The sequence below is a fragment of the Morone saxatilis genome, unplaced genomic scaffold, assembly GCF_004916995.1.
Source record: "Morone saxatilis isolate NCDOM2014 unplaced genomic scaffold, NCSU_SB_2.0 Contig10, whole genome shotgun sequence".
Lineage (NCBI taxonomy): Eukaryota > Metazoa > Chordata > Actinopteri > Moronidae > Morone > Morone saxatilis.
The window spans coordinates 18,766,139-18,779,730 of NW_023339652.1; the positions used below are offsets into that span (position 1 = coordinate 18,766,139).

The 13,592-nt window shown below is 41.2% G+C and overlaps 1 protein-coding gene across 1 annotated transcript in view; it reads left to right on the forward strand.

Moving 5' to 3' along the window:
- lmo3 (LIM domain only 3) overlaps nt 1-13,592 on the forward strand; it is a 47,604-nt gene that overhangs the window by 26,121 nt on the left and 7,891 nt on the right. Inside the window, exon 3 of the mRNA XM_035675145.1 lies at nt 9,574-9,699. Within this exon, the coding sequence (XP_035531038.1) occupies nt 9,574-9,699 (126 nt within the window). The remainder of the gene's footprint in view (nt 1-9,573; nt 9,700-13,592) is intronic.

The window sequence follows — 13,592 nt, forward strand, 5'->3', positions numbered from 1 at the left end:
TAAAACTGGCAAATACTTTCCTTCAGTATTTTCCAAAACCATGTTTCAATCGTTCTTGATTCTAGTGCAGCAACCTGCATAATTCTTTGTTGTTCCAAAATGCATACAGTTAGTAAATTTCCAAAGGAAACTATTTTCTCTCACTTTCCTTTAATAACAGAGCCACCATTTTGTCTCCATTTGGGACAAAAAACTGGAACTTTGATTTTAACTAAAATGCTTCAGTTCAGTCGCCTGGACACATTATTTTTTGGACCGTCCCCTCCAGTCGAGATTAGCTAAATTAGCTGTGAAGAGCAATGACTCGTGGGACTGTGCATGTTTTGTGCAGATAATTGCAGGGCTAGTGTGCCATAGCCTGGCACCCAGCTTGGGATTGCAGGTGGATTGGCGTAGGGAACTGCCTTTCGAACTGCACATCTGGCTCCTGCAGGGCTCAGAATCTTTCATTATACCCTCTTCAAAATGGACCCAAACACATCACTGCCAAAAACCTGTGCTGAAAGCATTTTCCTGGTTACTTTGTTCGAAGTATGCTTTTTTTAAAGAGTTGTTTTTCATTAAAGGGCAGAGTAACTTGGGTAAATTATGACCAGGAATTATGTGATTTTAGTTTAAGCAGATGGGGACTAGCGGTTAAAGGGTAAAGATAAGGGATAATGTCTTAATGGGTTTAGTTAGGGTTTGCTTTTGATGAAAATAAAAATTTCAAAAGATCAATGCAATCACTGTGGATGCAACTAATATTTGATGATAGTACCATAGGACATGCCTGCCAACAGTAGTTTATCTCTTCTTCTCACAGTTTCAGTGATACGTGATGTTAAATGGTGAATGTTTTTCAACCTTTTCGAGGAGTTTCTATAGGAGCTAATTAGGTAGCACTCTGCGGCTGCTCTTCAGGCTGACAGTTCAGAGGAATGTTCCTCTGTATGGTCGGCAGTCTCTCAGAAAGCAGGCCATAATTCATCATTAGGCTATCAGAGTCCAGGTGCAGATGAGAACTGATAGAGCCGGCAGCCAGGCAAGTCGGGGCACTCAAGGAGGAAAATCTTATCCCAGGGACAATTCCCAGGTCATGCCCGTGGTAATTGAAATAATTTTGCCCCTAGAGTTGTTTAATCACTGACAATCAGACAGGCAGGGGGGACAAAATTGAGGAACGCACAAGTCTGATTACATCTGCCACCCTTAACTGTCTACCCTCCCCCCACTGCCACAGTTCATATTAGCACCTTGTAGCCCCACCTTTTGTTTCTGTTCCCCTGCACATGTCAAGATTTTTCTGGTGATGAAGCATCAACAGGCAAACCTGCCTTTATTGTCCCTCTTATGGACAAAGTCTTGGTTGCGCAGCCAAACTTTTGCTTCTCCTCAGTGAGATTAAATTCCAAGTGGGATACCAGCGTGGCTCTATTCAGGGTGGAACATCAAATGGACAAAGCATAGTCCCATTAAAAAGCCTATGTTGAGATGCAACAAATCATTTGTCTGTTATTAACCCTGAGCCTGTAATTATGCAGATTGCCATAGATTTTCTCTGGGTGTCTGGAAGTGAGATCCAGGGGTTGTTTTCAGCGTGGCAGGCGGACGAGGAAACGGCCGTGCATTACTGAACTTGCCACATTCATCATGTTGACTGATGGCACAGGGAGTCGGTCCCCGGGTCCCGGTGGTTAATGTAGTGGGTAATTAACTGTCATTTGCCTAGTAATAGGCCGATGATCAATGGTTTGTGAGGAAACAAATTCTAATCCGGCAGCTGATGAATGCATGCCGAGGCTGGAGCAATTGAAGTGGTGGGAGGGATAGAAGAGATGGGGGTTGGTGGAGTGAAGACGAGAGTAAAGCCCTCCCCCCCATCCCCTGCTCGCCAAAATGGATTAACCAAAAAAAAGCTTCATTTGTTGCCCTTGATGGTGCTAGAATACCCAGTCAGGTGATTGATGGAGGAGTTGATTGATTTTCTTGACCAACGTTTGTTCAGTAGGCAGTGTTCAACCATTTGTTTTAAAAAGGTTCAGTTCACTCAGATTACAAAAAAGCATATTTTCTCCCTCCCCTCTAGTGGTATGTAGTTATGGTTTTGTCTGTTCAGGTTTTGAGATATCTGTCTCTAACATTTTTGTTTCTACCGCAATACAGTGGAGGTGAACAGAATTTAATGTGCTGTGCCGACAGTACTGAAAATCTAAAAATTTAAAACCTTCAACAGCAACATCTCCCCAGAAACAGTGTCCCTGTCACTCTCAACAGAATAACCTGCAGGACATGCTAATTTGGATTGGGGTTAATTCTTCAGTACAAAATAGTTCCTGTGAAAACTGAGGTTAGGTCAGATTGTAAGCTTTTTTGATCTGTGCTCCAATAATGGTTGAGCAAGCCTCTGTGATCTTTCTCCTTTCCTTAGATATAGACTAACCTAGCACATAGCTAGGCTTGTCTACCTTGAAAAGATAACCACATTTTTGAAGATGATTAAAAATGAAAAGTGACATAGTCACATCTTAAGTTAGTTAACATGAACAAAACTCTAGCTAACTATCTAGCTGTCTACATCAGTGGTTTGCTAGATAGTTAGCTGGCTAATTAGTTAGCGTTTTTCTACAGAGCCAACACTAGCTAACTAACTAGCTAATCTACTTTAATCGTTAGGTAGCTTTCTACATCTAATAGCTAATGTTCACAGAACATTGTGTTTTGTTAACATTAGCTAAGCTAAGAAGTGATCATTTTAACCATCTTCAAAATTTAGTTGTATTTTCAACATAGATTAGCCTAGCACATAACATATCTAAGTACAGGAAAGGAACAAAATTCCAAAAGGAGTGAGACGGGTCAATTTTAAGCGTTTTAAGAGAGAAATTTTAACAACATTGCTTAAAAAACGTGTGTGTTAGTTGCCGAAGCACAGAATTTTAGATTGGGTGTCACCTCAACATTTGAATAATTCAACAGTATGTGGCAGCTACAAACAAAGCTTTACAACAGGACCCTCCATGCACCAGTTATTCTATTTGGATAATAAAAAAGATTAAAGCCTTAAAATCATCGGCAAACATTTTGTCCTGGCTAATGGCTGCATGTTTTCTCAGCTGTGAAACGGAAGATAACTGTTTTTCTTCCACTGATTGAGCTGTGATCAGAAAGGTTCAGAGTGGTGCAGCAGCAGCTTCCTGTCCGATGTGATCTAGTGCTAACTGACTCTTTAAAGCTGCTGGAGTTTGGTGTTTCTGTAGCAGTATGTTGTATTGTATATTGATATTGTAACATAAAATTGCATAGATATTCACTCCACCATCACATCAAGCAGTGTTTGCCTTTGAACAATATCTGTGGTTCTGTGTATATATTTTAGTATAATGCATATTTCCTACAGCCCAGTAATAAGGGGGTTCATTGTATTTTGGATTTAGCTTGACAAAGCTGAGAAAAAGCACTGGCACGACACCGCCCGTGCATTCTCCAAAGGGACGGGGGCCCGCACACTCAGATTGGGTTTTGGGGTCCACTGGGCTAAAGCCTTGTGGAATAATTTAATTGGTGTCTGTTTTTCTCTCATTGAATAGATACCACTGAGCCGTACCAGGCTGTAATGCACAGTGAATGCCTTTTGACTGAAACAAGGTATCGGGCACTGACTGCATCTATTCTCTTTCAATTCAGATTTGAGCAAAGCATGAATTTTAATTTCATGTTGTATCTTCAACCTCTTTAAATATACATGCTATCTTGTCAGCCATAGATATGAAGTGTATGTCACGCCTGCTATTCTACATATGTTATTCTGGATTTTCTTGTCAGCAGACCCCCAGTTATCAGCGTTCTATATATGGCAGACACCTGTACTGTCTGTAGCTTTCTGTAGAGAAAGATGCATTAGATATGTATATATTTATTACCAATTATAATTCAGTGCTGAAAACATTGAGTCCTAGGCCCTTGCACACAAGCCCTTTAAACTGTCATCCTCTGATTGTGTTGGAGCCTGTGCCTTTGAATTCATTACAACCAAACCACGCTTAATTTGCCTCCTCCCCTGAGAGCCATTAGCGTCTGTGGCATCAAACTGGTGGAGCGGCGAAAGACGAGTGGCAGGTACGCTCCATCCATCTTCCCTCCCCGCAGGGTGAGCCAGGGCTTCCTATGCGCTGTGCTTTGAAGAGTGTTTGCCACACAAGAGCCCAGCGAGTCCAGTTGGTTTAGTACTGGTGCTGCCGCAGATGCAGTTTGGGTAAATCTCTGAAGAGTGTTATCAGCTACTCCACTTCTTTAGCTGAGCTTGTTGGAGACAATGAAAATATTGTTTGATTTGAGGAGGCAATGTATGCATTGTGCCCAATAGTCAGAAGAGGTTGGGAGGTGGTGTTTAATCATTTAAAGCAGTGGTTAAAAGCAGCACAGGAAGGTACGGGATGAATTATGCAGTAAAGTGTATGAGAAGCAGCCATGAGTTTGGATGTTCTGTTTGGGAAGACCTGGGGGGTCTTTGTTTTTGTTAGTTTTTATTTTCTTTTATTTTTTTGTTGGGTTTTTTAAGTGTGTCTTTTACATGGATCTCAAAATCAATGCATGTTGGCTAAAAAATATTCGCAAAAACCCAATAGTCCCATAATTAGGCCTATGTTATGCCTCTGTAAGAAATTCAGTTCAATTGATAGGCTTACATCTATAAGTTTCAGTTAATGAGACTGTCAAAAACTACACACACTGGGCATTCATAGTATTGAGGACCTGTATTTTAATGATGCTTTTTCTAGCTTTGAACAACTATCCAGAAAATTCGATCTGGCAAATAATAATTTTTTGCGATACTTACGAGATTTTACTCGTAAAAAGTATGATAATTTTCCTACACTCCCTTCTCCTTCCTGTTTGGATTCCATATTAAAGGTTAATATGTTGAATAAGAGCAGAATATCATTTATTTATTCCCATATCATAGATAGCTGCAACCTCTCTATTTCACATATTCGAGAACAGTGGGAAAATGACTTGGGGGGCCTAGCTGTCTGATGAGGAATGGGATATGGCTCTTACTAGAGTCCACTCTTTTTCCATATGTTCCAGACATGCTCTAATACAGTTTAAAGTGTTACACAGGTTGCACTTCTCAAAAGCTAAATTAGCAAGAATATTTCCCCTTATGTGATAGATGTAAACAGACTCTGGCTACTTCCTATCATATGTTCTGGTCTTGTTCAAAACTTGTTCCTTTCTGGTCATCCTTTTGAAGTCATCTCTAATGCTTACACTTATAACATCTCACCTTCTCCCTTGGTTGCTGTTTTTGGTTGGTTTTCTGATCCAACAGGGTTTGTTCCCCCTGTTAATTTACAAAGGGTCATTGCCTTTTTTTCCTTATTAGCTAGATGCTTGATTTTATTTAAATGGAAGGCTGATTTTTCTCCGTTACACCAACACTGGATTAGGGACGTTATGCAGAATGTTAAGCTGGAAAAAATCAGATGTACCCTCAACGGTTCCATCAACAGATTCTACAAAACCTGGGACCCTCTGATAACTTATGTGAAACAATTACCTGGTCTGGAACTGGAAACCCTGAAATGTTGTAAGAACCTGCCTTGGTCATCCTGTACAATCAAGGACACTGTTAACGGCCGCCACTCAGTTTTTTTTTTCCCTTACTTTTTCTTTTTCTTTTTTTTTCTTTTTTTTGTCCCGTCTGTTTGTCTGAACCTGAGTGTCTGTCCCAGGGTTGATTTTGTGTTGGTCGGTCCTTTGTCTTTTTTCCTTGTTGGCGCGCCGGACGGCGGCCGCTGGGGCTGCGGATTTCGTTTCTTTTTTATATGGTCCTTCACAGTTTTTGTAACCACAACAGAGTTTCGATTGTTTTATTATGATAAATTGGAAAATTAACAATAAGGTGTTTAAAAAAAAAAAATAAATAACTACACAACAGTTTCAACTGTTTACAGGCAAGACCGACTCTGAAAAGGAACATGAACAGATTTTGTGGCTAACAGTGGCATTTAAAAAAAAAAATAAAAAAATAGACAAAACCAGAAAAAAAAAAAAGACACCATAATGAAGATTACTTGAATTGTCACCGTACTGTAAAAACAAACGTCATGTTTAGCAGTGCATGTCTCTGTTATACTAATAAGTAAATTTATAATGCCTTTAGTTGCCCATGTGGTCCAGCTTATTCCTTGAAAAGGCAAGTATAGGCCCCTGGACAGTAGAAAAACATAAACAACGTGGGTCCATGACGTTGCTTGTGGCTGCAGTAGACAGAGCGGGTCCGTCCAACTCAATCAAGAAGGTTGATTGGTTTGATCCCCAGCTCCTCCCGCTGCATGTCAAAGTGTCCTTGAGCAAGATACTGAACCCCAAATTGCTCCGATGCTGTGCATCAGTGTATGAATGAGTTAGTTTCTGTTCTGTACATGTTCGATGGGCTTTGCCATCTCTGTGTGAATGTGTGTGAAAGTGAATGTGGCATGTAGTGTAAGTCGGAAGACTAGAAAGGTGCTATACAAGTACAGAGCAGGGAGATTTACCATTTACCATAACAACAAGAGGTTTCATCCATGTCTACTTTTAGCCCCCTTCCACTGCAGGGACTTTTGTAAGATGCAACCGATGTCACAGATTCAGCATTTATTTCCCCCCCCTATTCTGCGACCACTTTGGGTAAGAGTTCCTGGAACTCAATGTGGACACTGCTCAGGAGCTGATAAAGGTCAGTTCCAGGTACTTTTTAGGCCATGGTGATTGGTCATGCAGATGTGTCGTCTGGCAGAAATGGGGATATGACACACAGCCAAACAGCCCGTACCAAAGACTCGGGTTAAGGGTAGGGTTATGAGAAGTTTTAAGTTCCTGTTGTAGTAAAGAAAGATTTAAGATACACTGCCACTAAATCACTAGTAATAATAATAATAATAATATAAATGTTAATAATACATGTATTGGGAAAGAAAAAATATATGAGTGAAACATAAATCCTATCAATAAAATAAATATAAATTTGGAATTGATATTTATTATGTCTCTTATTGTAAAGTTTCTTAAAGTTTCTTTTTTGATTCAAGTATCTACTGGATGAGAGACACAAACGCTGGATGTTCACAGATACAAGGGCTTTCACCCCGAATTTCTCAAGAGCAAAGTAGTGTGAAAGTGCTTTTGAACAGCACGGGCCATCTTAAATTTGCAAGAGATGGGAGAAGAGCTAGGACAGACATGGCTAACAGTGAAACAGAACACCGTTTTGATTCAAGCTGACAACATTGCTTTTTGACACAAATACCTTCCATCATTTATAATCCAGAGCCTTGAGTGTATGCTATCTGAAAATGATTCAGGTTACTGGAAGACAAGGACATTTGCCCCTGCACAGTCAGAGGAGGCTGCATTGTCGTAAGATTCCATACAAAGTGCTGCTGTTATGTTGTGCTCAAACACTCGTGCTCATTATCTCACACTAAATCTGTCATTTCTTTTTCTTTTTTAAAGTTTTTTTTTTTTTTTAGATGAATTATTCGGCTTTGTAAAAAGAGAACTCATCATTTCATCTATTTCATGTAAAAGCCTGCCGGCAATGCACATTTGTGCAGAAAAGAGGAAAGACAAGAGATACCACAAATGTATCTAAATTTAGATTGCTCAAAGGAAAAGGCATAATTCTTTTAATTAAGTCAGCACTAATCCATCGAATTGGCCCTCTTTGTTTTCACCCACCTACCATGTTATAAGAGATATCCTTCATTGTCTCAAGGTGTGTTGACAGTGGCTCTTAATTCTGTAGATATTCATGAGGGCACAATCTATCTGCTTCCTTTGCCTCTGGGAAACATACTTTCTGAAGGTTAATAAACAACCCTGCATATCCAAAGCCCTGAGATCATTTATCAGATTGCGATCTCTTACAGACTCTGAGAGTGGCATGCCGTTTTATCATTTTAACAACGACGGCTAACAGTGCCGCAAGAAGTCTGCCTAATAGGTTATTTTGTTATATGATTTCGTTATCAGATTTTTTTTTTCCCTTGGTAGTCTGGTCTAGGTCACTATGTAGTAGCAGCCCTGAATCCCTAATGAATACTCACATTAATGTCCCCGGAGCAGGCAAAGAAATAATAGGGTCCTCCCTGGGCAGTAGTGCTACCCATGTCCCATCTATTTCTATGGCACAAGCTGTGGTCCTGCTATTTTTTTACTGTAGCCCAGCTCTGTCCAAGCTATTTTTGTTACTGATTCAGAGACCCTATCTGTCTGAGCAGCTCATGTTTGTGTGTTTACCACAATCTTTTTGACAGCTGTCACTCTCATTCTCAGAGTCACCAAGAAGCAGCAGAATGCTATTGTAAATTTATTTGGACTATTTCCGGTTATAATGAGACGCATAATTGTTCAAATGCATTGTGCTCAGGGCCTTCGGCTCACAAATTCTGGCCTCAAAATAATATAATAAAACTGTGCATCATTCATTCATCACCATCCATTGGGTGTCTTGGAAAAAGGAAATTGTGTTTAACTTTTGTGTCGCCAAAACATAGGCTATGAACTGATGATGATGTATGACAGCATTGAGCTTTCTTCTTAAATGATATTTCATACAGTCAACAGTCAGCGTAAAACTTGTTAGTTAGGTAGTTAGCTGACTAGTTAGCTAATAGCTAACATTTTGCTACAGAGACAAATAATAATATTTTTTAAGCCAATCTACATTAATAGTTTACCGGCCAGTTACATATATGCTAATTACTAGCTAATTAGCTAGAATTTTGTTGACATTAGCTATCATTAGCTAAGCTACGATATGACTGTAAATATCATGTTAACTATCTTCATACATAGTACAGCAAAGGAGAAAGTTGACCAAGCTTCAAAAAGGGGCAGGACTTGCACCTGTACACCAAGATTCATAAGACCAGCACCTGAAAAATAAAAATAAATACGTAAAATAAATATTAAGATATGCAAATAAAAGCCATAAAGAAAAAATATATAAACTGTGTTTTAATGTCAGTATTTCACTTAAAACTAAAAAAAAATCGGTGATGGTGTTCAACCTCAATCAAATGATTTTTTTCTGGCAGTTGTACGATAAAGATTGTATAATAACTCATTGCTGTTCTCAAGTGAGTCTGGGATGTGTTAGCCTAGTTTAGCACAAAGGCTGAAAGCAGTTGGAAACGGCTAGCCTAGTGCCTTCAAACAACCCCAAAGCTGTTTTACTTATGGTTCTTGGTTGTTACATTTCTTTTTCTCCAGGGCACCCTCTAGCTTTCCTGGTAGAGCTGCGCCCTCATAGGTTCGAATCTGACCTGTTGCCCTTTGCTCATGTCATCCCCCTTCTCTCCCCCCATTCCTGTCAACCTTCAGCTGTCCTATTAAATACATTTTTAAATTCTTTAAGGTTTCAATAAACAACATAGAACATGTACATTAACAATTCCTGCTAGCCAGACTAGGATATGAGTTTTCCACTTACCAGTCATTTTGCTAAGCTGAGCTAAGCTAGACACCCCCCAGAGTTACTTTTCTGTACTGAGGCTTGGGGAATGACTTACATCATGTATCTTCCTTGTGTGTGTGGCTCAGGTTGTTTGGTGTAACAGGAAACTGCGCAGCTTGCAGCAAACTAATTCCAGCCTTCGAGATGGTCATGAGGGCCAAGGAGAATGTCTACCACCTGGACTGCTTCGCATGCCAGCTCTGCAATCAGAGGTGAGTGATTGGACCACACTCCTGGTCCTTCCCCATACCTGCATCTAGGCAGATGACTGGTCAGGGAAGCGAGATTGCAGCATAGTGAATCGCAAGTGCTGCTGATAGTTGAAGAAAGATCCCATATTTGCGATTTATCACTCTAACCAGTGACTAAGTAGACACGTCTGGGGCCGTAGGGACACATGCTGGACCCATCACAGTGATTATAATCCTGCACTACTACTGTACAGTGTCAGCCTGGAGCTACAGGTGCAGTTGCATGTCCATACATATGCTTCCAATCAGTCTTCATTACTGGGCCTCCACCTGTATCCTGCAGACAGGATGTGGTCAGAGATTTCAGGACACTGCTTCTTAACACAGCAGCAGAGGAGACGGAGCAGTTTGGATTGGCATTGCCCTTGAAATAAAAACCCTTCTTTAATAAACTCCAGTGTCATCCTCGCTGAACCTTAATGCTACCCCTACAATGCGTTTATTATGTACATTGTTTTTTCAATCCAATACAACAACCCTGTAATAGCACCAATTAGTGGTGGTCTAGAGCCAGTGTTTTGGTTAGGTTATATAATCACCTGAAAATAAAAAAAATATCATTTTGTTACCTTCGAATAAGCTTTTTATATCTTCAAAAGCCAAGGGCTTCCATGGAGTCCATGTTTCCACAGTAGCCCAGAATGGACAAACATAACACTGGCTCCCATCAAAAACATTCATGGTGATCCAAATAGCTGTATACATGGAATTACTATGAAGGGAAGGGTTTCATACACTATTATAAAAAATTCACACACCCTTTGTTGAAAGCCCCTCCCCTGCACATCCTGGGCCCCAAAAACTTTTCTTGACATATGTAACACATTCATGTGCATTCACCTTATGTGAATGTTGAAGGCACATTTCCCCAAACATTCTGGAGAGTCTCATAGGGCACTTGTTCCCAGACGGCAGTCATGTTACCATGATGGAATCATTTGTGGGAACATTCTTGGAGCTAATGAATGAACCAGAAGGTTTTTTGAAGGTTACAAGAAACACTATCAAACAGTGAACCTTAGGGGAACGTCAGTAAGGTTATGTGTTGGCTGGGTTCCTGCATTTCTCTCATCTCTTCCCAAACTTGGCTTTGTTGCACACACACACAGACACAAGTCCCCTCCTGCAACCACACACACACACACACACACACACAGACCAGATACGTTGCGCATGCTAAAGGCAAAGGACCTGGTTACACACAATTAGCACTTGGTTATTGTCTTGCCACTTCAGCTGGCTGCACCAGACAGCCTCTCTTAATGAAAGAAGTCAGCTAATCTTCATCAGCCAGGCCCAGGCAGGCCAACTCTGCTCCCGCACATTAAAACCCATTTAAGTGTGAGCAAATCTTTCTTTTTATATTAGGCCAGTTGATGAACTATTGAATAAAATCGACATCAGTGTGTTTCACATGTCCGCTGTGGCCTTGCAAGCACCGTTCAGATGCCCATCACAATTTCACCGGGGCTTGGCCAAGATTTATGGTGTGGCACCAGCTTTAATTGAAGCTGTTCCTCAGCTTTGACTTTTTGTTTTCCATTTTGTTTCTTTACATTGGTAGAGCTGTTGTGTGGGGAGAGATACCTGTGTAGGAATATTAAGTTAAAGGATCACTCCGTTTGCCATGAGTTCACATCCTAGAGGAACAGCACTGCCCAGAAAGTAACTAATGGCAATATAATTCAATGTGTACAGTTTTAAATCAAACTGATTTTGATCTGAGCCCACTAGTAGGCTGTTTTATCGCACAGCAAGATTTAATCTCTGAAGTCATAAATCTAACATTTGTGACAGAATTAATTGATGTCTGTCTTTTAAAAGATTTGGAATTCAGAGCAGGTCTAATGCATTCTCAGTGACAGCGTTACTGAATAAGTCTTGTCTAAGTGGGTTTCTCAACATTTATTTCCAGATTAATAGAATGACCTTTCACAAATTTTCTCAGCTTCAGCCTGAGATCTATCAGGAGATCTCACTTAAGATTCCCTGAATAGTTTCTCAGCGTATCGTTGCAGCTGGCCTGGAAATGGGCTCCTGTTCTTTGTCTGGCATACCGATCTGCTGCCTTGTTCATCTACACCAGCTCTGTCCCATCTCGATTCCCGACCTCAAACAAACATGAAAGCCCCCCATTGACCCCCTCCCCCCCACGGGCCCTTCAATAAAGCAATCTAATCCATCTCACAAATGGCCCAGAGATTTCTCTGTGGAACATTGTCAAATGTGAAATCTGATAAACAGAGCAGGCAAACGCGAGGTCAGCAAGGGTCACTGGTGTAATTATCTGTCGCTCCTGCAGGTCAGCCACAGCCCATGTTGGTGTTTGAAGGTTGGATTGCTACAATCACGTATGAACATACAGTCACCCCTATCACACACACGTACTCGCTCAGTCATCTATCCACGCCATCAGTTGCTTTGTGGATCCATCCTCCCTACTGTATCTGACAGAGCAAGGACAGTGATTATTCTGATTTCATCAGGCACTCTGCAGGACTCTGATGGCTAATGCCATGCTCAGCTATTAAGGACCTTGCTTAAGTTTTAGGCCAGTTAGTGCAGAGCAGAGATAGAAAGACAGGCCAGTTAGCTAAGGACATGTGGACATATCACCTCTTGATGACTCTTTGTCATCATCACCATCAAATTGGCAGCAATCTCTTGCTTGCCACGAAAGAAGCAATGAAAGTTGAACCTGCTTCTGGAATAATATAAATGGGAAAGCCTCACCAGTTATCTTACTTGTGTATGTGCCAGAGAGCAACCCCCCCCCCCCTTCGCTCTGTGCATGACTTTTAAATGGTATCAAGCTGAGGGGAGTGAATAGCTCCTGTCCCTGGTCTATCAGTGAAAATATAGGATCCTACATTGGCTCTGATTGCTCATGTCTGCACCCAATGTGGCCTTACTCTGTTAAACTGGACATAAATCCACCGTCGTGACCTTCCCACTACCCAGACCTGTTATTTCCCACTACCTGAGCTGAGGAAAGGAAGCACCGTGGTCTTAGAGCCAAAGGGATGTGGGGCTGGTTCTGAGGAGAGAGGGGTGTTGGTGAGGGTTAGGAATAAGAACGGAGATATGAGACTCCATCCAGCAAGCAGTTAGCCACAGATCAGCCCTGGGGGACAGCTAATCGATGGGGCTGTCGTCCAGCCTCATCATCTAGCCAGTGCTGGCCCAATTTCCCCCTGATGAGCTGGAGGCCACAGTCTAGGGAGGCTGGAGGAAGGTTAGAGTAAAGGTGAGCAGAGGAAAGCAGGATGGGTGACAGTGCAGGGGAAGGTCAATGCTGATAAGGGAGGATGCTCCATACTGGAGCTTTGGAGGGAGAGACTGACACCACTTGGGTTCAGCACAGCTTAGCTCAGCCACTGGTGCCTTGTATGTCATGAGTTAGGCTTGTTAGACAGGGACCTAATAGCCAATAAGGGACACAGTTGTCACTTTGTGTATGATTGGTATTGAGAACTCAGAGCCTGTGCAGCCAGCCTACTGCAGAACACAATTTAACTACCTAATCCTGCACTACCCCCTAAAAATCACAACTTAAAGTAAAAAAGACAAATTTCATACAAATAAATGTCAGTTTTTCTCTACTCAAGGAGATAATAGAATAGTGTTTCAACCAATAACCGTTCATAAATTCCAGTATTCAGCATTCTAGCGATCGTAGCTACACACCATCACTGGCCACATTTTTCAAGGTCTTCAATATAAGACTGATCTTGTCATGACTAGTTTTGAGTCCCATTTTAGGGGTTGCCATTTTTCGAAGGGCGAAAAACGTGGCTGCATTTGGAAGAAATTTTAGGTATTTGGGTCTGAAATGGTAAATGGATGGTAAATGG